Source organism: Oxyura jamaicensis, chromosome 1 (genome assembly GCF_011077185.1).
Source record: "Oxyura jamaicensis isolate SHBP4307 breed ruddy duck chromosome 1, BPBGC_Ojam_1.0, whole genome shotgun sequence".
Lineage (NCBI taxonomy): Eukaryota > Metazoa > Chordata > Aves > Anseriformes > Anatidae > Oxyura > Oxyura jamaicensis.
Window position 1 is genome coordinate 175,897,663 of NC_048893.1, and position 24,369 is coordinate 175,922,031.

General features: G+C 37.7%; 1 protein-coding gene across 5 annotated transcripts in view; it reads right to left on the reverse strand.

Moving 5' to 3' along the window:
* RCBTB2 (RCC1 and BTB domain containing protein 2) overlaps positions 1 to 24,369 on the reverse strand; it is a 33,537-nt gene that overhangs the window by 6,548 nt on the left and 2,620 nt on the right. Inside the window, exons 2-14 of one of the 5 annotated variants that reach the window (XM_035323111.1) lie at positions 23,711 to 23,775; positions 23,259 to 23,381; positions 18,069 to 18,132; positions 15,067 to 15,225; positions 14,462 to 14,612; positions 12,199 to 12,365; positions 11,378 to 11,536; positions 9,714 to 9,821; positions 7,824 to 7,966; positions 4,861 to 5,051; positions 2,057 to 2,183; positions 914 to 1,050; positions 184 to 314 (exon numbers count right to left, since the gene is read on the reverse strand). In XM_035323111.1, the coding sequence (XP_035179002.1) occupies positions 184 to 314; positions 914 to 1,050; positions 2,057 to 2,183; positions 4,861 to 5,051; positions 7,824 to 7,966; positions 9,714 to 9,821; positions 11,378 to 11,536; positions 12,199 to 12,365; positions 14,462 to 14,612; positions 15,067 to 15,225; positions 18,069 to 18,110 (1,515 nt within the window). In that variant the 5' untranslated portion in view covers positions 18,111 to 18,132; positions 23,259 to 23,381; positions 23,711 to 23,775. Of the gene's footprint in view, positions 1 to 183; positions 315 to 913; positions 1,051 to 2,056; positions 2,184 to 4,860; positions 5,052 to 7,823; positions 7,967 to 9,713; positions 9,822 to 11,377; positions 11,537 to 12,198; positions 12,366 to 14,461; positions 14,613 to 15,066; positions 15,229 to 17,945; positions 18,133 to 23,258; positions 23,382 to 23,710; positions 23,776 to 24,369 lie in introns of those variants that run through there. The other 4 variants (XM_035323103.1, XM_035323119.1, XM_035323125.1 and 1 more) reach the window with 4 other exon arrangements.

Genomic DNA, 24,369 nt, shown 5'->3' on the forward strand with positions numbered 1-24,369 from the left:
GGTCAGGAAGGTAGTGCTAGTAGCTGCAGTTTTTATAGGTTAAGTAAGGCAAAACATGTCTGGGAAGTCAGAAAGGGCAATTGCAAGTAATTGTGACTCACAGGATAAATGCAGTTAGGTTTATATTAAAACAGTTTCATTTCTGAGAAAGGAACTGTTTGCCTGAAGAGAAGTTCTCCCTACCTGAGCTTCATACTTGACAGCGGCAGAAAGAAGAGCAATCGCGTTCTCTTCACAAATGCCTTGTTTGATTGTTTGCTGGCAAAGCTTTTTCAATCTGTTTTCTCTATAGAGTGTTGCCAAATCTAGCAGTCCTGTGAAAAGTCATACACCTTTAGCTATCCTGGTGCAAAAAATAAATATACATTTCTATTCAAACTAATCAATTACTTCATAGTTTTAAGCTGAATTAATCACTTATTTTTTTTTTTTCCCCTGGTGATCATGTGCCTTTTTAAAGGTCTTTGAATAACCTATCAAAAAGGGACACTTTGCTAATCTGAAAGTCTTCTGTCTTCTTGTCCACTGTACTACACCTCATTCAAGATATCAATTAGTGACTTACATGCTCTTAATTCATGCAGGGAACAGCTCTTTTTTCGTTTGTGCTAGAAAAGCTGCAGCTACTCAAACTGTTAAATTTTACGATGGCCTTAGTGCCTCCGTAAGAACAAAACAGTTTTTCAGATTAGAAGCAATGACTTCTTTCTGAATGTTAGCTTTGGATCTTATTCCTTCCCCCCACTCGTTCTCCCTGGGCATGTCTCCAGCTACTTCCTCCTGTCCCTTGCCTAACTGAAGATGGAAGTGTTAGTAAAACAAAAATGAACAAGCCCTGCTTTCCTCATCCTGTTAGGAGGCACAAATTAACTTCTCAGAAACAGTAACCTGGAGTTGCATTTATGGCCAATACCTATTGCATCTTCAGGAGGGAGCCTAATACTGTCTGTATACAGGTATTCCAGGAAGGCTCGGTACACAGGGTAAGAAAATTCACTCATTTCTATAATTTCATCATCATTATTCAGTACGGAACGAAAATGTTCACACCTACAAAAGAAGAACAACAATTGTTACTGTAAAGAGTTGAGCATGAAAGATGAACTGCAGTAAGATGTTGATAAAAAACCCACCAACCAACCAACCAACAAGCAGCCATAACAGACCAAATACACAACCATAAACTCTAGCTATCTGATTTCTTGGTTTGAATATGTGAATTTCTTTACAGCTTTCTACATAATTCAGAATTTTATTTATTATTATTATTTTATAGCAGGCTCCCTTTCTACTTGTAATATTTTTGAGGATGTTCCATGTGTTTCTGAGGTCCTTTTCTTAAATAAGTTATATACAAACTATTAATTTGACTACCCGGCTTGTAACAGATAAAGTTTAAATTATGTTAGCCATTTCTCACATTTCAACCTGCTTTCTCCAACATGATCTAGTGAGGAGGGAAAAGAAGTTGTTAGTACTTTAGACTCTTTCATCCTACATGCCACTTTATTTCCAAATGTTACACGTCAGAATGTGCTTTTCTTTTACTAAAAATTTTAATGTACAAGATAAATTGGTTTCCTTTAATTACTCTTGGACAAATCTACATCGTAAAGACATCACAACTTGCATACAAATTAAAAATAATTATCAAATTATCACTTTACCTTCTTCACATTTGATTTTATCAATTAATTTAAAAAAAGAATTCTCTTTTTTTTTTTTTTTTCAAAAATAAAATACAAAAGCATCAACTCAAATTCATAGACTTAAAAAATTATTATCTAGCTTCTGCCACATTCTTGTCCTATATTTTGTTTAGGTAGTGCAAAGGAAGAGAAAAGTGATGAAAAGGCTGGTAGTGAGCAGCATGTCTGGAATTTCCAAGCAGCAACAAAGTGAGGAAAATAAGGTAACAGTGAAGAACAGCAGGTGACTCATGCCTGAAGTAAAAGGGAGTTTGGACAAAGTCAAGATTCTTAAGCAGTAATTACTCAGCATAGCGGACGTAACTATACAGCTTAGTTTGTAGGAAACTATACATTTTGTGCCTTACCTAATTTTGAGAAGAACCTTATGGACATGGATATATTTTCCATCCACTAGAAACTTTAGGTCTGAAGTTTCAGGGTTGTCAAATTCCTTCTTCAGTGACTGGGCTACTGTCAGATGGTCGTCAGGCTCTAGGATAAACAGGGTAATTGATAGTGACTGGTAATACTGATACCACTCATGATAACATCCTGTGGATCTCTCAGCAATTAACATTCTTAATATGACTCTTCTGTAAGGCCAGTAAAAAACAAACAAACAAAAAAGCATGCTCAGTGTAAACACCCAGGAAAGCAAATTTCAGTCCTTACTGGTTTCCTGCTCCAAACAAACGTGCCTCAGAAACAAAAAGCATGTGCCACTCCTCTACCTCATCTGTACAAGGCCAGAAAAAAAATATAATAGTCTCAGAAGTTTAATACCATGTCTGAGAGCAAATGTTATCAGTTGTTACTGGCTAAATTATTCCAAATAAAGGGTGTTGCTTATTATTAGATGCCTGAAAGGTCAATAAAACTCAGCAAGATTTTCTGAAATACTTGCATGAGGAGACGTTATCTTAAAGCAGCAGACCATTATATATGAAACTGTCCAGTACAAAACCCATAAAGGTAAATACCAGCAGTGAGCAGTCTATTCAGAGTGTTCTCCCTTGAGTTATGGTATTAGGCAACATTCTTTGTATCCATGTCTCCGTATTCCTGTGTGTCATATATACTACATCCCACTGCGCGTATGACACTTGCATTATAAAGTTAACAGGCAGCCTTGAAAAGCTGTCTCCACAGAAATTTTGATCTCCTGAACTGTTTCCAGGTCTGATTCTGAACTGATTCTCCAGCCTATTAGGTGGCCTTAGAGAACTATCTTCTTTATTAACAAAATAAAAACCTCCAACACCATTCTTAATCCAGGAAACATTTTTTCTCCTTACTAGAAGGATACGAAGTATTGGTTATACAAATTTTGTGGAGCAGTAATAAGCTGTTCTCTCCAGAAAATTACATAACTGCTAGGTCCTGTAGACTGCCAAATTATAAAGAACAATAGCAGTCTGCTGTAAATGGAAGCACCTCCACCACAAGCAGCAGGAAAAAAACCAACACACGCATACATGGATACTGTTACACTTAAAATTGCTCAGGAAAATGCTCGGGAATACTCAGGTATACCCAATTAGAACAATTACAAAAGTACTTTGGATTACAGATGAAAGGATGAGGAAAAAAGGCAAGGAAATCACAATAAAAATCCTTCCGAAATGATGATACTGCAAAACTGCTGTTACTTCTTCTTTTGTACGATACGGTTTCAGGCCTCTGCTACCAAGTACAGGGATTTTAACAACCAAGGCAAAGCTGAAGCTCCAGTGTAACAGTTCAAAGGATTCTGCAGTATTCAGAGGTGAAGCCAGTTTTCAAATCCGAATGCACCAGAGATACTTTAACTTAGAGCTCAAAACTGACAAACATGTCCACAGGGATCCGCCACCTCGCTACCTGGGATTTTAGTGCAGTAACACGATTTACATCTAACTAGTATGAGACCAATACTAAGAATATTAATAATATCCATAGGAATCTAGCATATTTATTACACTTTTGATCAAGCCATCCAACAAAGCCCAACTGCTCCAACCTAGAACGAACAGGGGTCTTTGGGCTATGCCCCAAAACATGAATTTTGGGGAAGACATTTCCTCAGGGCAGGATTCTCCACTGAATCCCCTCGTCTCTCAAAGATGAAATACAACTACTAGTGGCAAAGTTTCCTTACCCCAGCATTCAGGATGGACCACGGGAGCAAAGTGTGTTCAGCAATTGTCAGACAAAAGCATATGGCAACGTAAAAGCAATTGCAAAGACAGTCCAGAAGTGGAACAGATGCATGATGCACTCCCCACAGTTCAAAATTACAAATGAACAAGTTGCTGTACTCCAGCTTTTCGCTCAAGCTCCCAGATGACATCTACAGACAACCCCAAGAGTCTCACCTTCGATTAGGTCAGTGATTAGCAACTAACATGGAACTGAATTTGTAGCTGAACAATGAACTTGAAGAATTTTCAAGAAGAAATTCTTTACTCAGAGGGTGGTGAGGCCCTGGAGTAGGTTGCCCGGAGGAGCTGTGGATGCCCCATCCCTGGAGGTGTTCGAGGCCAGGCTGGATGGGGCTTTGGGCAACCTGGTCTAGTAACGAAAGGTGTCCCTGCCTATGGAAAGGGGGATGGAACCAGGTCATCTTTAAGGTCCCTTCCAACCCAAGCCATTCTGTGATTCTGTGATCTTCATGTTAATCAAATATCTGAGATTCAGTAACTTGCCTCTTCAGAAGCTCAGGTAATGATCACTTGTGACGTGCCTGGCATTCTAAGTGCCTGGGACCAATTCTGAATGTGGGAATTTGACTCCTTCCTTCTTAGTAGTCTACTTAAAAGACATCAAAGGAAGTTTCATGGCTCCCTCATTTCTCCAAAATCAAACTCAGCTTCTCCACCCATGGCCATTGTACAGTAACATTCAATAGCTGCACAAGAAATACAGTATGTACCAGCTATTCTGACCGCCATTCCGATGACAAATGCACACAAAATACACAAAACAACATTGCATTTCCCATAGAAATAGATCACATCAATAAAATAGACAATCATTTAGCACTGCCATCAAGCTTGACCTATAAGTTTGTGATTCCCAGTATATTATTTTTTTGCAATAAACTAAGTTTAGGCTTCAAATACATGCACACCTGTTTTATGGAGTAAAGATTTTATTTAGAAAACGTCGAAACAAAAATATTTAAGCTCACCTACTGACAGAAGACGCCACATAACGGCAGGGGTAGCAAAGCAAGCAAACACATCGTCAGTGCAGGCAAAGTGAGTGAGGTGGGGAAGGACCACAGACTGGCCGCGGCATTGGCCCCACATGTACACCTGGCCACTCTGGGTCTTGGCAGCCGAAGTGTGAGCAGAGTGGCAGGCTGCGATCTCTATAACTCTGAATTCACAGGCAGAAAAAGAACAAAAGCAAGTCACTGTCATAAGAACAAAACGCAGTGAAAAAGCTCACTACCTCCCGCATTTCCCTGGTGCAAACCCTCTCTGCAAGCACACATGCACTTCAGATTGAAAGAATGTTTTCCTGTCATACGTGGCAAAATTAAAACAGCTCTCAATGTTTCTTCAGTGTGCACTCAGAAAGTTTCTTGGTGGAAAAGCCTCGTGGGTGTAAGGAGCCGGTGTCGCAGCAGAGCACCAGGCTGCAGCACACACTCTGCTCCCTCAAACAAACCCATGAAGAGTTCCAAGTCTCTGCATGCCTTCGGTGGTGCTGCGCAGTGAGGTGAGTTGCTGCATTAAGCTGTGGAGATGAGGTACTTGAGAAGATGAAGGAGAAAATGAGGTGTTGCCAATAAGAAAAAAAAAAAAAAAAAGGTAGGTCTGGGTAAGATTTTTTGTACTTTGAGTCATCATAGAAAGTTAATGAGAGCAAATCTTTTCTGCTTGTTTATAGGTAATGGTCATAAACCGACAATCTAAACAGATTTATTTTAATTAAAATACTGAAGTGTCATTACTCATACGATTATTATTACTCACATATAACAGACTTTCATTCTGAAAATGACAAATTTAAACCAAACAGAGCACTAAAAGCTGTGTTCTAGTTATGGTAGGCTATCTCAGCGATCCTAAAGTTGATTTAGGATTTCCTAACTCCCACTGTGTACAGAATTACACAATCTGCTGTTTTGCAGCTTGAACTACAGCTTGTTTACTTGTTTTCCCAGCTGCCTGGGGAAAATAGCCGGGAAACAACTTGTTTCAAGCTGCATGTACAAATCTTGCAGGCTTTAGTGAGGTAATACTCTCACTGACACCAGGAATGCACATTCTGGCCAACAAGAGGGAAAAGCAATGCACAACATTAAAATGTGGTAACATTTCAACTGCAATCAAAGTGTCTGGAAAAAAAATCAAGTTACTTTTTAACACAGATACAAAGAAATAGCAATGTTCAAAACCAGGCCGTGTCTCATCACCACGGAGGAGTTCCATCTTCCTTGCAGTAACAGACACAGGCACACGTAGAAAGAGATGTAGCGATTTTCTTATTATTCACAACAGGAGACCACAGTCACCACTCAGTAGTACGGAACAGATTCATCTCTCAGCCCACATAAATACATGGCTTTGAATTAGCAATAGAAGTAACTGCACCGCTACCTGTCAAGGACTACACTAAAGTATTCAATTTGTAAAAATCTAAGGTTAATTTTCAGGCAACGATACCAAGAAAGAACATATCCCTTTTTCTCTCCCCTGGGTTATGAGCTGGATTTGTTAGCAGATATAACACAAATTGCAGATGTCCACTCTTCACCTTTTCTGTGTGTATTCCTTGTCCACTGTAGCATGTTAAAATACAATTTATATTCAGAGGCAATAAAGCTTTTACTGCTGACTTCAAACAACGAAACTACACCACCAAAGAGAAACTGCAATTAAGACCTATGAAGTGCAGTGCGAGCTGAAGCAGAAAATGGCACATTCAAGCTCAGAACATTCAGTTTCTTTCTCAAGGGTGGTTATGGGGTGGATTCAGGCACTTTCAGTGAAAATGTAGATGAACCCATTAAACAGGTTAAGATCGGAGGCAGTCTGGGCTGCGGTGACCATGCTCTGGCTGAGTTTGTGACCTAGGGGAACATGGGCCTGGCGAAGAGCAAAGTCAGGACCCTGAACTTCCAAAGAGCAAAACTGCAGCTGCTAACAGACCTAGTGGATGGGATCTCCTGGAACACTGCCCTTAGGGACAGAGGAACTGGTCAGAGCTGGCAGCTCTTTAAGGATGCTCTTCTTACAGGACAAGAACTCCCCATCCTCCATGTAAGAAAGTGGGCAGGGAGGGCAGACAGCTGAGATGGCTGAGCAAGGCCCTGCTGGTCAGACTGAGGCACAGGAAGGAAATGCACAGGCAGGGGAAGCATGGACACGTGGCCTATGAAGAGCACAGGGATGGTGTCCGGGTGTGCAGGGATGGGGGCAGGAAAGCCGAGGGACAGGTGGAACTGAGCTTGGCGAGGTAGAGGGAGGGGATTGTCCCCTCTGCTCTGCCCTCGGGAGGCCCCCCCTGGAGTGCTGCGTCCAGGGCTGGGCCCAGCACAAGGAGGGTGTGGGGCTGGGAGAGCGGGGCCAGGGGAGGGCCGTGAGGGTGGTCAGGGGGCTGGAGCACCTCTCCTGTGGGTACAGGCTGAGAGAGCTGGGGGTGTGCAGCCTGGGGAAGAGAAGGCCCTGGGGAGACCTCACAGCAGCCTTTCAGTACCTAAAGGGGGCTTATAAGGAAGAAGGAGAACAACTTTTTGCTCAGGCAGATAGTGATAGGATAAGGGGGAACAGTTTTAAACTAAAAGAGGGATTTAGTCTAGATGCTAGGAAGAAATTCTTCACTCAGAGGGCAGTGAGGCACTGGAACACATTGTCCAGAGAAGCTGTGGATGCCCCATCCCTGAAAGTGGTTCATCCCTGGCTGAATGGGGCCCTGGGCATCCTGATCTAGTGGGTGGCATCCCTGCTTATGGCAGTGGGGTTGGAACCAGATGATCTTTAAGGTCCCTTCCAACCCAAGCCGTTCCATAATTCTATGAAAATCAAACTTTAATGTACTGGATTTGTACATCGGACAAATTTCCAATCTGTTCACATTAAGCAAAAGAACTATTGTATAAAATGATAGTCTGTTGTCTGACTGCTAGAATGTAAGCATTACCTGTCCTTATCCACAATAACTGTTGTAGGGTAAGACTGGTTACTTTTATTCCCAGTACCTAACTGGCCATATGAATTGGCTCCCCAGGCATAAATCTGACCTTCATCCGTTAGCACTAACGTATGTGCACAGCCACAGGCAACCTGTAAGAAATAATAAAAAGAAAAATCTCATTTTTATGTAATAGTAAGTTAATATAGACAGATGTGTGTTATGTTAAAAATTAATGTTATTGATTCTACTTCACTATAAAGATAGTTGATAAAAAAAAAAAAAAAAGACAAATACAGGTTAGATTATTAAGATGGGATGCAAAGTAGAAAAGTGACTTTGAAGAAAAAAAGAAGGAAACCCACTAGACAATCTTAAGAGTACAAAAAGGAATACCTAGGGATTGAGAAAGAAGGAAAGCTACATGACAAATATGGACAGTATGCTGAAAAAAATGTGAAAAAAGGCAGAGCGATTCTTGCACTAACCCTGCACTATAAAGTAACTACCCCAGCTTGAATAGCTTACCACTGTAAAAACAAGTGAGGTCTCCCCAGCTCCTGACTACACAAAACTGTCCCCCACCTTCTGCCAGCTCTGCTGCTTATCTCTGCTGAGATAATTTACATCAGTGGAAGGACACTCTCCACAGCTGGGCCTCAGGACCACCAGTGCCCATACAAGATAAGCAACAGGAGAAGCCACCCAAGAAGGAAAAAGAAATGAAATTTCATCTAAAACCAGTTTACCTTGTTCACTACTAGCTCATGTACCATTATATAGTCTGTAAAGCAGGTACAGTGTAAGTACATGTAGTCCACTGACATCCAGGAAGCATGCTTTAAATGAAATAAAGGCTTAAGTGATTTGCTGATTGGATGTCTACAGTTTAGTATTAATGGGTATCAAGCAAATGAAGTGGACGGAATTAGGATTAAAGGCAAACTTACTGGAATGCTCATACTATCTAAACAGGAGAATATACACAGGGGAAAATACTATTTGCTTTATGGTATTATTCTGCAGTAGGAACTGTTACCAGCAAAGCTACAGACTACATCCTAGGACCTGAATGTAAAATTATGTAATAAATGAGCTCACTTCAATTTCAAATTCAAATAATAATCCATAATTTATCTGATTAAACGTGATAATTATGATTCAGAGTTCAAAACACTCTTGCAAATTCTCACTAGCTTACAAAACCATTTTTTCCTAGCAGAACACATCATTTTCCTGACAGTGTCCTCAGTGTCTCAATTTAAAACTTTCAGTATCAGTTCTGCATTTACTTTAAATGTTTCTAATTGAAATATTCTATAAAGAAGTTACCAGTTTGCTAGTTGCGCTGATGGCAGCTCAGTTATTTGGTAGACTGCAATAGCCACCCAAGTTCAACACCAACCATGAAATCATACCAACTGTTGCCTAAAAGCAAGTGGAGACAGTTTGGTCTGACTCCAAACACCTGCTAGTCATTGTGGCTGAAGTGCAATTTAAAAAATGATATTAAGTCTGCCAGAAGGACAAAATACTAAACTGTAGCATTTTCCCAGAGAGAAATACAGTCTAATGAAGAATCGGGTAACCTAAGAAGACTTTATTAAAAATACTGTTTATTACAAATGTCAGGAAAAAATATTTATTAGAAAGGACCAAGCGTTTCTAAATTCTTAGTCCTCTTTAAGTAAAATCCTGACCTCACTGAAGTCAATGCCAAAATTCCCACTGAGCTCCACAGGGTCACAGTTTCTCAGAGGTTCATTTTAAGATACAAGTTTGCATTCTGATTAAACGACACTTTAAACAAAAGATCTGGTTCTACATTCTTCACATACAGAGTATTAGCATTTTTTCAGCTGTTCTTAAAGGGTTTGACATGGAGCATCACACACGTACCCTCTGTACACGAATGCCCTGCAAGGCTGCAATTCGGCATGGCGTTGGCTGATTACCACTGCTGCCCAGTCCAAGCTGCCCATTACCATTGTAACCCCAGACATAGACCTTAGAAACAAAAACAGGGATTTCAGTTGTTTGCTTGTATGTAATTCTTCTGAAAACAATATAACTCTGTTCCCATAATAATTTCTTTCAATATTTCAGGTTCCCACAGCTTAGGATCTGCACTTTACATGTAGATACACAAATATGTGTGTGTATATGTATACACAGACACACATGTGTGTACACAAAGCTTATATACAGATGCCTATATAATCATGCATAAAAGAAGTATATAATTTTCTGTACCTGAAAATGACAAATTTTGGATGCTTCAGCAGTTAAAACTCCTAAGCATATGTTCATCTAAAATATTCATATTCATCTTGCTTTTTTAGAAGTTATAAAAGTGGAAAATAAGTGATTTATAGGACTGCTCCCCAGCACAGAGCAAATTCAGCACGAATACTTCCCCTTTTTCAAAGAGCTAATTTCTCATCCAAAAATCTTCTAACACAGAAGAAAACAAAACAGGTATAAACTGGAAACTATCACAACAGTATGAGTAGACTGTTAACGGTTTTGCAATGAATATAAGAAGGAAAATACCGAGTACTGATAATTTTAGTAACATATATTACACTACTCTAATGCAGCAGTAGCTACCTAGGTCTAAACTGAAATGCTTGGAGGGATGAATCTGGAGAGGAAATAGGCTGCCCTAAGTCTTCAGCTCAAATGAACTACAGCAGAACACTACATCCCCTTGATATCCTCACAATGGAGATTAAAAAAAAAAAAGTATTAGAGGGATTCAAGGTGTATTGAGGTGGAACAAACATATGTAATATACTTTTATTTTCTCTGTTTTTCTTTTTTTCTTGAGATAATGTGTATATATGGGCACTGAAAACTAAGATAGTATTGACTGATTAGTCTCACGTTCTTGAGATATAAGATTCTAGTATAGACAAAATACTTTCTTTTGCTATAAAGACAGCAGTGGGATAACATTAATCACTACTTTCATTTTTGTTGGAATATAATACTAACTCTAAAAATCAGTAAATCACTGTTACAAAGTTCCTTGTTTCTACACATGAGAAAATCAAGCTAACATGAAATGTTAAATACACATATATAGCTTTTATGATTGAATCCCAACATTTGTAAAAATTTGGCCTCCAAATTTTTTTTTTTCCCCCTTCTTTTTTTCCTTCAGAACTGTGTATTCAAGTAAATTTGAAGTTTGATACCTGAATTCCTTCAGGAAAGCCAACTTCAGTACTTGATACAAAGTAATAGTTAATAATAAGTAACCTCATAAACCAAGAAGTCATAAGCCAAATATTAGTGAACAAATTTCTGCTTAACTTCTTTCTAAACAAGAAGCCATAACCAGTACAAATAGGAAGATGTGCTTAAGTATGTGAGAATATGCAACACAATTTATGACAAAGATTTTTACAAACAGTACACGTAGGTAGATTTGAGGGATTCCGGAAATAAATACTGCTTTTCCCAGTGACAGTACATTCCTGAAAGGTTTAAAATGACCCAAATCCTGTGATACTACATACAATAAAACTCAGTCAGAAATTTCAATTAAAATTTCCTACCTCTCCATTTTCCACCACAGCCATGGAGCACATCTGCCCACAGGCTATGTTAACGACTATTTTATTTTGTAGGCAGCTGGTAACTCTTCGAGGAATTGGTTGATTAGCTGTTGAGCCAGACCCAACCTGGCCTGAGTTATTATAACCCCATGTGTATACCTGTCAGAGAAAAATTGTCATAAAAAAAGAGTTTATAACATGCAGTTCTAAGCATGTATTCAAGAAAGAAGTTACATGCATTAAAAATACATTTTGAGTTTGTGTTCATGTATTCTTTTAAGATCTAGGAAGATACATAGGTTTACAATATAATTGTTTCTATCAACACTATGCCACTCACAGTATATAAATATTCCATTCTTTAATGTTCCACCAACCAAAGTTAAGAGGCAACACGATAGCTGCAATCGTACAGAAGATTTGTTAGATCTCCAGAGCCCAAAGCAGAATGACTACCTGCACACAAATGGCATCTCAAAGTAAATGACAATAAAACTGTTTACTTCACTGGGTAAAACTCCTGACATGAACATGATTTAAACTGATGTCAGTTTTTATGCTATTAAGCATCGGCAGTAATGTATAGAATAAGAAGAAATTATATTTTCTTATTACAAGCAGATGTGGCACAGAAATCCATGTCCTGCATGCACTTGAAAGTAGATAGACTAACAGATTTTCCATTTTTGCTAAACGTGTGTGCCATCAGCACCCTGAGGACAGAGAGCACAACCAATGCACTAGGTGCAGTATGTTTCCCAGTTTCTCATGTACAAAAATTTCATGCGGAGAAAAGAGAGATTTATTCTAGCTTTTCTCACCTCTCCATCAGATGTTAACACCATAGAATGATGAGAGCCACAAGCAACTTCAACGACTTTCTTGTTCACCAAGTTAGTGGAGACTTGACAGGGAACCAAACCATGATTTGTTGTACCATTGCCCAGCTGGCTGTAAGCATTATGACCCCATGTATACACTTCTCCGTCTATAATAAAAATGGAAAAAGCTGTTTTAAAATCTATTTTTCCAATGACTACACCACATACAATTACAAACTGAAAAGTCAAATTCAGTAACATACTATACACATTTAAGTATACATGTGCCTTTTTGGGCACTTAATCCCATGGTCTATTCTGAGACTATCTTCTCATAGTGTTTACCACAAATCCAAAAGGATAGTATCACCATAATCTTCATAAAAGAAATCAGATAGCTAAAAGAAGGGAGATAGAGCGATATAGAAGAGAAAAAGATGAAATGACAGGAGTCCCCAGCTCAGTTTATCTCTTGTTACTGAGAGCCAGCCAAAACTTCTGTCTGTGTCCTGGCCCTGTGTTTCCCACTTTTGAAAAGTTCAAATAATAAGCTTTTCACACCATTGCAATATACATGAAGATGCTTGTAGGAAAAACAGTTAGGCAAGGCTGCTATTTATTATTTAAGCATGCCATTCGTGTCTTGTATTTTGAGAAACATGCTAGTAAAATTAAGAATGCAAGAAATGTCTGACTGGGTCAGGCATCTAGTCTGTCTGGTGCAGAATTCTGTTTCTGACTAGCAATAAAAAACCAGATACCGTTTAGGGGGAAAATGAACCTGCAGCCCATTCCCCTTATACTTCCTAAGCATTTAGAACCACTAGATTGCAGATATTATGTGGCACAACCCTTCTAGTTTACTTTAATGTATGTGTATTGGCCCGTTTTTCATGAAGCCAACACTTTTTGTACTAATTTTTTTCATCTGTTTTAAATCAGGTATCCTCTTGTTACAATAGTGCCAGATTTGGTGAATAGTCATTCTAATTTCATCTTGTCTACCATCGTCATCATCTTCTACACCTAAATTATGCTGTTATTCCAGGACAGCTAGATTTGACACAGAACTCCTTCAGATCTCTACAGAGATCACCAGACTCCTTATGTTTTCACTAAGAAGGGTTCCCTCAAAACTAACAAGAGAAAATGTGCTACACAAAACCAATATTTCTCTACAATAACAGGTTGCATCTACTGGCTTTATGTTGTCAAATACAAACAACCTTCTCCTCATTTCATCACTATGAGAATACAAATTTCACTAAATATGTGAAACAGAGCCACATAGAAACATATTATATAAACTGGAAATTATAGGAATTAATGCAAGAGTTGTGAAATGCATAAGGGCTGTCTGACAGGCAGGTTAAGAGAGTCTGTGCTGAATGGCATGTAATCACGTGAATGGAGTTATGAGTAAAAGTCATCAGGGATCAGTTCTGGACCTGTTCTTTTGCAATATTTCACTTTATGATCTGGATAAGGAGTATGAGTAGATCTGCCAGCAACAAAGCTCAAAAGAAAATATGGATAAATATGTAAAAAGCTTCCAGAATGGCTGGCCCTGAAGACTGGAGAAAATCATGGGATGTAGCTGTATATAAACAACAGTTATACAGAGAACATAATTCAGCTCACCTACCTTTAGTCATCTAATCTATACTAGTCAACAAGATTTCTTCTCATTACTGAAGTGAGACCAATACTAATACTATCAGGCTCTAAAAGAATCTCACTGAGAACACAACATTAGACATTTGTCTTCAAAAATAATGTACTTAATAGCGAACAGATCCACAGAAGGGCTGCTGCTAGCATGGTATATGTTTCCACAGAGCGCCAATGAGACAACAGAAAACAAAAAGCTGAAGGGCAATATAAAAGTTCTAAAGCGCATCTGGAAGTAAGTACTTGAGGGAAAAGATGCATTTTAGCTGAAGGACAATGCTGGCACAAGAACAGGAGCATAATGTAGCCACTAACACATTTTAAATCCAACCAGAAGTTCCAAATTTAACTTGTGCGCTAAAAAATCTTCCAGAAGCAGTAACACAATCAAAGCAGAGCTTGAGAAACTTACAAAAAGAACTAGCTATGAACAGAAGTAACATGTCATGTTGGCTAATGAAAGCATGTTACACTTGATAGCCCAGAATGTATATCCCAATTTTCTCTCTTATGCTCCTAACAGACCCTTAATTCCTGCTTAACTAATTAAAGTTAAACTATCTGAAAAAGCGGTATTTGTATCATACTTTACCTTCTGTAGCAAGAACAACGTGAGGACCACTTCCATAACTCAGACAGGCAATCTTTTTGCCACACAGAGAATCTAACCTCTTCGGTTCAATAGTGCTTTGGATGTCTCCTGTTCCCAAACACCCACTGCAGTTCATGCCAAGCACAAAAACCTGTTATAAAAGAATCACAGAATCATAATTTGAGTTGGAACAGACCTCCAGAGGTCAACTAGTCCAAACTTCCTCTCAACAGAAGTGTAAATATATCAGTTTACTCAAGGCCATGTCCCATTGAGTCTTGAACAACACCAAGGAAGAGATCTCACAAGCTCTCTAGGATTTAACAAGTCTCATGGTAATTGTTTCCCCCTAATATTTAATTGGAATTTCCCACGTTCCAACTTGTGTCCATGCATCTCCAAGAAATGTCTAGCCCCATCTTCTCTTTATTCCCTGATCATGGTAGGAATCCAGTAATTTGCATTGCAAATGTCTTAGCAGTAATCAAAACGATCAGGTATTCAGCATGCAACTTGTCCTAGGTATACAATCACAGTACTAGCTCTCGTAACAACTTGACACATGAATGACCAAGTATGTCATGTTCATACACTTAAACAATTACCTCATCATTTTCAGTTGCATACAACACTTCATTACCAGCACTGCCAAACACACAGGCTTGACGAATTAACTTGAGCTCTTCTTGTGAACAAAGAGAAAAAATTGGCCATTTCCCAACGTCCAGCATCTTCAGGGCTGACAACAGCGTTGCCTCCAAGACCTGACGTTATAGAAGAATGATATCAAATACCTAGACAGAGAGAAATGTATATACCTTTGCATAGTAAAAAGGATAAATTCAGAGATATACCACTACAAACTTTCACAACCACAAAATATATTTTAATTCTAGAACAGTAATTGGAGCAAAGCCATTAAAATAAACAAATAAACTATATCATGATCCAGAAAGGACCAAAACACATGAAGAGAAGCACAAAATAAAAAGTTAAATGCTGCAGTCATATTTTCATTGTACTTATACAACATAACTGCTAGGTTACAGGATTCAGTACACAGGATTTTAATTTCATGGTGTGACGTATGCATCCAAAACTTGAAAATAATGTGTTTTTTCCTCTGATGCTACAATTATTGTTAAGAGGAAAAAAAAGAAACATTTAAGAACTGCCCAAGAATATACTTATATTTAACAAACATACACATTTATTTTCATGCATTAAAAATGGAAACTCGAGAAAACTTGAACAACTTTTTCCTTTATTCTTCACTTCTGAAATAGTCTGTGTTTCAACAATGATTGAATCTTTGGGAAGTTTCTAAGAATATTTTTATTTGTAAGTAAATATATATAAAAAAGAAAAAAGATATTTGAACATTCTCCAGCATAGTCAAGGAGAAATAACAAGTTTCTTGTCAAAGGAAAAGAAAAATAGCTCTCTCCAGACATTAAAACTAGTCAAGTTAATGTCTGAGTCTCACTCTACATTTCTACTGCTTAAGCATAGCATAAATCAGAAAAACGTTGCAGTATCAACATTTAGCTGCAAATTTTGTGTAGAACATTCATCAAAGTTTCTTTATTAAAATTAAAGTAAGTTCTGGGTGTGAAGAAAAGTATTATTAATTGACAGATCTGAAGATAAGTAAGAACAGTTTTTGCCTATTGTGGTATTATGTAGTTCACCACATAACAGCAAAGACTGCATGATATGCTTATACCTAGGAAGCAGCAGACCTACAAAATGAACTGTCACAGAATACTTTTTATTTTTTAACCTCTGACTGAAACAGAGATATTAATAAATTTTAGTTTAGAGTCACCTATGTCAGTCTTAAGGATATTGCTTTTTTGACTAATATCACTTACTATGAAAAAATGTTCACAGAAGCACAGATAAAAGCGTTTGAAACTAGAGAAATCCCTAGATAAATTGTGAATTTCAATCTCTAAACAAATATACTTGTGAGGAAGGAGAAGGAGGGTTGGTCACGTTCCATTAAAAAAAAGCTGCGGTCTTGATGACACTAGCTACTTCCCCATCTCCTCACACCAAATAACTAGATTCAGTGACCATTTTCAGCCAAATTTGCAAGTGAAAGGGAAGTAAGATTCAGCTGTTACACAACCCATTTGGCAGTAGGCAACTGGAGAGTCATACACATGCATTATGAAGTAAGTCAGCAAGTAAGTAGGGCCAAGCCTGTTTAGGAAACGCTGTCTTCCATGACACATAGCAAAATTACAAGAGATGAAGGATGTGTACCCACCTAAAATCAGGATTCATAAATCTGCTTTTCACAGAACAGTTTGTTTCATGCCAAGAGGTTAGCATGAATTTTATGGAAGATTTTAGGGACTTTTTAAGTATGATAACGAGCAGCAAAAGCATCGCAGACTAGTCTGTCAATTGCATTAACAAAACTGCATTCCACTTTTGCTCAAGACTGACAAAGCCAGAGTTTCAAAAGGATAGTCAGGGTGCCCTTCAGTTGTAGATTCCTTTACCAATGCCTCACCAGAATAAGATACTGGTTTCTTTAAAATGTGGACTATCAATTCCAAGTACACAGCGGATGAATGAGCACCCATTCATCTTACAGAGTGAAGGTTTTTTCTGTAATCTCCTTCTACAAAGAACTCCTGTCCTCATAATTAATGGGTTACAAAAAAAAAGAAAAAACGGTAGCATTTCTTAACACTAAAATCATACTCTGAAAAAAGTACTATAAAAAGCACCCAAGAAAAATACTTCCAGTACTGACTTTTTTTTTAAAAAGAGGAATTATTAACAGACTTTGTCAGACTCAAACATAATTTAAATCCTGCCTCTGAAATCACTAATTACATCCAACTTAGTAAGAGACATTCTTTCACTTTTAAAGATTTTTCCCCCTCTCTCACATTCCATCATATTTTGTCCCCCCATAAAGACAGCTTGAGGTATCAGCCTACAATATTTATGGCCCATCAGTGATTAGTTCCCTTGTTATATTGCACAGGTTCATGAAAGACAGAGTGAGACAAGAATTTGAGATTTCATATGAACCAGCTACCTATTGCAAAGGCGCATCAGCTATGTCTCTAGTATTCTTAAAACTTAATTTGACCTCAGCAATCAGTCTAAAAGCTGGGTATTCAGTTCTGTCATACAGATCACCTTAATAAGGCACTGTCATTAAGCTCAAAATCTTAAATGATATGTTTCATGAAGTTTCACACGCAGGGTTTTCAAAGAAAAGAAAGAGAAAAATGGGATCGAGTTTTCTCATCGTATTATGCTACAAAAGTTAATGCTTGCAAGTTTATCTTGTAGAAACACTAGGCTGAAACAAGTAACTTTAGAACTTAATTCTAAATTACACCAATGCTGTAAGACAAAGGCGCAATTCAACCCCCTTCAAATGAATATATTGTTCTTCTAACACTTTGTGGATCACATAAGTGACATTTCTTTTCCAACTATCATTTCATAGCTAGACTTTTGGTTTTATGTCTATCTTGAAAGCTACCAGCATGTACTAAGTTAGTACTACATGAAACCAGCTTAATCCTCTTGAGTAAAGCAGTATGGAATTCTTAACACAAAGTCACACTCTGACCTTGGCACTGACTTCTTGAGAAGGAGGAGTTTCATCCTCCATATGGATTTGTGCCTGTGTCCCCCTGCAGAGAGAGAACTGTGGTTAAAATCACCATATCATATTGCTGCAAAAATACTTTATAGAACTATACACACTTCACATTACGCCAGAACTATTTGCCTGTATTGGGTGAGAAAACAAAAAACATGAAGATCAGACAATTTCGTTTTTATATTTAACTGCACAGTGATCAGTGAGATGGACTCTACTCTTGTATATTATTCTGTATTCTTACCTAAAAAGGAATTTTTGGACTTTTTTTTTTTTTTTTTTTAAATACGTAGCACAATTAGTCAGTTATTGGAAAGGAAAAGGCTTTAATAAACACAATACTCTTATTTTTTATTGTAGTAAAAATAGCTTTAGAACCTTGCTGATGTAATTTTTCAAGACAGTTCTTTCAAAAAAAAAAGAAAAAGCACACTGGACAAAGCTTTCCATTTCTGGCATAAGCCTTCAAATGTTCTTATTCCAGTTCCATTTTGAAAAGCAGTGTTAGAAAAAAACATTTGGGGCTTTTCAGGTTTACTGAGAATTGTTAGAATATCCACTTTGTTTCAGAAAATATTGCCAGCTCTGTGAAAGAATTGCATGCTTTCTGTGATGTGCATCATCAGTAGAAACAATTTCCAGATCAGATGTTTCTTCCCACATGAATATGCATGCCCCTACTGCCCTTAAACAATTCCCTAACATAAAGCCATGCAACTCCATTTCCAGTAAAACTTCACAAATTACTAAGCAGCTCTGAAGCTGTGCCAGGCGTCTTTTACTCAGCAAGTTGGAGAGTGGTAAATGTCATTTTCTCAGAGGGGCACCGATTCAGCCAATGCTAAAAATCTGTTTACATTTATCTGAAAACAAAATGTCTGGAAAATTCTGATTAGAGGCACAATAACATGCAATGAACAAGAAACCACCATTTTATTTAGCTATTTTTCAGAAGACTACTACACTTTAAAAGAAGTATCAATGCAGCTTTATAAAACTAGCTAATGTTATTACAGAACCTGTCTCTTATGGAAGCCTTCATGCTGTAAGACCAAGCCCAAAGATGTAGAATATATCAAGTTCACATGATTTAAATATTGTCATTTTTAAGGATTTAACAAATAAGATTTAATTTACTGAATAAAGAAAAATTCTCTTTATTTGCCTTAAACGAGCACTAGTCAGTTACGCTTACGCAACTGAACAGAGCCCTGAAGGAAGACACGTGGCCATTTACCATGCTTTACACCTTAATAATGCAGAGTAACTTGGTATACTTTTGCTGTTAAGAAATTTGTTATTATTTTCTTCAACGTATTTACTTGTTCAGACTATGAGAACGCAACCAGTTGATGCTGTGTATTTTAAACTCTATTGAAACTAGAAACAACCTGCCAAATTAAGGCCTTTTGCATGACCAGAGCAGGATTGTGTTCCCAAACTGGAGTTCTGAAATGTTTAACGTCAACCATGTGAGCAGTGTTAAGAGTGAAACTGATCATCAAGGCCATGCAAAATTTTGCAGCTTCAATTTTCAACACTGCCTGTCAACGTTGACGTGTGTAATCCACTTCTTAGTAACCTTTAGCCTGCACGGCTGAGAGGTTCTCCAAGAGATTAACTATGAACTGTGAATTTTCGAATTTAAGTGAATGTAGGATTCTGTCTCTCTTCCACAAGCCATCTGACACACGACTGATATTCATCATTCTTCAAGTTCTAGTATTTTAATTCATTTTCTTCTGTTTAGACAAAAGCACATAGCTTGACTTTAAGAGCAGGTTACCTCAGTATAAATGAAGATAGTATGGACCATTTCAGTTACCTAATGTAAGGATCTCCAGCCCGCTACTTTTTCAGAGTCCCAGAAAACATACTGAGAGTTTTGAACTAACTTTTTGCAAGAATAGAGGTCAATTACATGTCCTCACAATTCAAAAGTGGTGTTTTATCTTAAACATAACTATGAGAAAATTACCCTGCAACTCCATTCTGCAAACCATTCTGCAAACAGGCACTTTATTTCTGATCAGTCCTACACAGTCCTCAGTACATAGGATGCCTCAGATGATACCCATTTATTCTTTTATTCATTTGTTGTAATACAAGTACATACTGATTGTCAAATGTCTGCATCTGCAAGGGTGTTCTTTGTAAAAAACAGGCAATTAATTTAAGAGTATATATTGACTATTAGATCCTGAAAACAAAGAAAGACAAAATATATTAAATCATTAAGCCTACCTAACAATCATGCTTATCTGTTTACCTCTAACTTACTAGTGATGATTCATGTTTGCTTACTCTCAGGAATTTTTCCTTCAGAAAAATTAACATTGTATGTACTTTGAAGCAAAGGAAAAACAGTACTTTCATCAAATGTTTAAAGAACAAAAACCATCATATCTGTGTACTTTAGATACAGAAGAAAAATACAGTCCTAGCTATTAGAGACAAGTTTTTAGGGCTGCTCACCTATGAAATCTTAAAATACGCATATAATTGCTAAAACAACTTACCTTAGATCAGTTAGTCATTACTTAAAAAAAAAAAAAAAAAAGCAATACTTATTTTCACAAGTAAATAGGTAAGCAAGAAATATTTCTCATGCATTAAAATTAAATATATATATATTTACAAACTGTTTTTTCCCCAAAAAATCTAACATGGAGATCTCAGAGAAGAAACTTCATAGCAAATGGCCCTTTTTTGAGGAAGTACACAGTGTTTTAAAAGCATTTACACTGAACTTTGACAAATCTCCTATCTGGAATCCAAGTCCAATTTGAGAATCTGGACAGTGTACTCGGCAGCCTCAGTCAAGTTGTGCAATTTGTAAGTTCTGACTCTGGATTTGCTCCAGCCATGGTATGTGGGTAGACTATGTGTGCCTCTGTGGTATAGATAAGATTAAGTTAAGGAACACAAATGCTGCTTCTATTCACTAAGCTCTATTAAGAGTCTAACCAGACCATTTAATCCTAAATATTTATACAGGTTCACTAACTCATTTTAATGTAAACATTCTTGTAGATTCTCTCTAGGAACTTGGCAAGCAAACATTTTTTTTTTCCTTCCCAGAACTCCACTTAGTATTTCCTTGTACTTAATTTCAGCATTTCTGAATCTCATCTGCTGAGTCAAAGGTCTGTCTGGAGCTTCCTCCCCCAATAACTCTAACCAAAGGCCTTGGAAAGAGTAGAAGGAAAAAGTCACAGAAAAAGAGGATTTGTTGACACCTTTAGGAAAGGGACCTAACCTTGCCTGATTTTGTTGATTTCTCAGCAGCCACGTACAGGAAAAGTCATGAAGTGATGCTAAATTGTTCAAGTGATCTTGCAGGAGAGGACAGAACAGTAATATTATTGACAGCTATTCCCACTGAAGAGGTTACATTCCCTTTCTGTGAAGACATGACTATTTTCAAAATGATCACTCTTCTTCACGTACAAACACTGAAATGTCACTACCCTGTCTGGTGCTGACCACAAACAGACAGAACTCAGACCTTCATTTACTCCTCCATTGATGCACCATTTTCCATTACCAAAGAATTGCAGACCCTGGAAAACAGTAAGTGGCTGTTTGAAAAGCCGCTATCTCTAACGAAAGCACACTTTTCTCATTCCATACTTGCTTCTTGACACCATACTGTGACTTCTTGTCTTCTGATGCAAGCTCCACTGGCTGCCTACTAATTTCAAGAGCAAAGGTACATACAATTTGGAGGCTGAATCCAAGAACCTCTGAAAGACTGCAGTCTTGACAGTCTGAAAGACTGACATCCTTGACCTTGTAAAGTACGTAACTACTTCAGAAATTTCTAATTAAAATAAACTGCTACAGAAATTGAATTAAAATAAGACAGCCTTACTGTCTCACTCTACAGAACCAAAACTTCGGCCACAGCCATCTTGTCAGATGCCATCTCTCTTTTAGAACGGTAATCAGTTCTACGTGTTGGATCCAGGGAGAGACATCCAGCATGACCCCACTGAAATTATCAGAGATTGATAGAACAGTTTGGGTTGGAAGGTACCTCAAAGATCACCCAGTTCCAACCCCCCTGCCATGGGCAGGGATGCCACCCACTACATCAGGCTGGCCAAGGCCCCATCCAGCTTGGCCTTGAACACCTCCAGGGATGGGGCATCCACAGCTTCTCTGGGCAGCCTGTGCCAGGGCCTCACCACCCTCTGAGTGAAGAATGTCTTCCAAATATTTAATCTAAATCTTCCCTTCTTTTAGTTTAAAGCCATGCCCCCCTGTCCCATCCCTACACCCCCTGACCAAGAGTCCCTCCCCAGCTTTCCTGTAGGTCCCCTTTAGGCACTGAAAGGCCGCTGTAAGGCCTCCCAAGAGCCTTCTCTTCTCTGGGCTGAACAAACCCAACTCCCTCAGCCTGTTTTTGTAGGAGAGGTGCTCCTCTGAGCATCCTCGTGGCCCTTATCTGGACTCACTCAAATAGGTCCATGTCCTTCTTATACTGGGGGTCCTATTTACATGCAGAATGATTTATTGGAGCTAGGTGCTTGAAATCTATAATGCAAAGGCCTTTTTTTTCAGTAATTTCATCATCCCTTGAAATAAATTAATTGAGATAAATGAAAGCAGTGCAGGATAAGATACAAACAACCTACAGCAAGGGAAGATGGACACACCAAAAGCAATGAAGTTAGTGGGAACACTGTATTTTATAACCCATGCTCAGTACTGCCCTTCAGTTCAGCTTTAGTACCGTGGTGGTTAAGAACAAACACAACAGGGAAAAATGTTTTGAAATAAGTGAAAAGGCAGGAAAGAAAACAGATGACATGACCTTTCAGCTCTTCGAGGGTTTAAAAATAAGTGTCAGGATCTGGTGTGAAATTTCTGCCCTAAGTGACAAAATTGCTCTGAAAATCATATGAAGATTCCTGGCACACCTTTCCCTCACCTCCAAAAAATAATAAACCAACACCCCAAACCTTGGTTAGGAAGAAAATGTGATTAATTTTTTATAAAATTCAATAGGACTTTTATAAATCCTATAAAAAACAGATGGTAAGACACACTGCCCATATTAAGCTTCTTTATTTCTCCCATTGCTATTCTATTTTTTCCCCCTTAGAACTGTTGTCTCTCATCGTCATTGATGTAGAATGGTGTATTGTTTACCAGGGAGCAGCAAGAGTGGAACTGACTGGAAAAATGCATCGTCATCTACCAGAGGGAAAACGCTTAAAGCAAAAGAAACAAATCTCAAATTCTTTTCTCCGTGCCACAAATCCCCCAGTCACCCTGAAAAAAATAATTTGAAAGCTTTGGGTATCCATCCACTTGACTGGAAAAAAAAATAAAGATTTGAATGAAACAACTAAAAACTATTAAGGAACAGAAAAACTAACAATAACCAAACTAACAAAAAGCAGAAGTACAAAGATTAGAAAATAGTCTTCAGCAAATCTATGTTGAAATCTCAAGGTCGGCAGCTAAAAAAGCCCGATTAAAAGGTGCTGATCACAAAATATTTTTATATTAAATTATTTTCACTCTTTTATACAAGAGCAAAAATACCTTTTGAAGGCAATCAAATGTTTCAGATAATGGAAAATGAATGTACAAACTACCTTCAATGCTGAAAACCATTATAGGAGGATGCTGGAGTCATTTTCACATAATTAGTGGTTTATTTCTGCATTCAAAGAAAAAATATATAATGAGCATTATCTTCAGATCTTCAAGATATTCAGATACTAAAATAATCAGATCTTCAGATATTAAAATATTCAAACAATTTGTTAGACAGTTTCTTGGGAACAGGATGTTATTCCTGTATCTAATCTAATATAATCTAAATCTAACCTGAGATGCCAAAGAAAAATACTTGTTTGCTTTTTTAATAAGGCCGATTCCAGATTTGCAGAAAACTACCATGAAAAGCCCTTTCTCTTTGCTGAATTTCTAGCCAAACTTTGAACACTCTTCAGTTCCTGTAATCCATATAGAGACAAACCTAACAAAATATTAACAATGGATGCAATTATTAGCTCTTGTCCATTTAAAACTCTGCATTTAATTTACCATATAACTGGTTTGATAGAATTGAAACTTATACTGATTTTTCATTTTGACTTTCCAACTTGAGAGTTCAAGGAACTAACTTTAGGGAAATGAAAGTATGCGTAAGATTTGGTTTTAAAATAAATTTATTAAAAATATCAACCACATAGCATAGCAAATGAATGCAAAATAATACAATAAATATGTGATTTTTTTTTTTTATAAC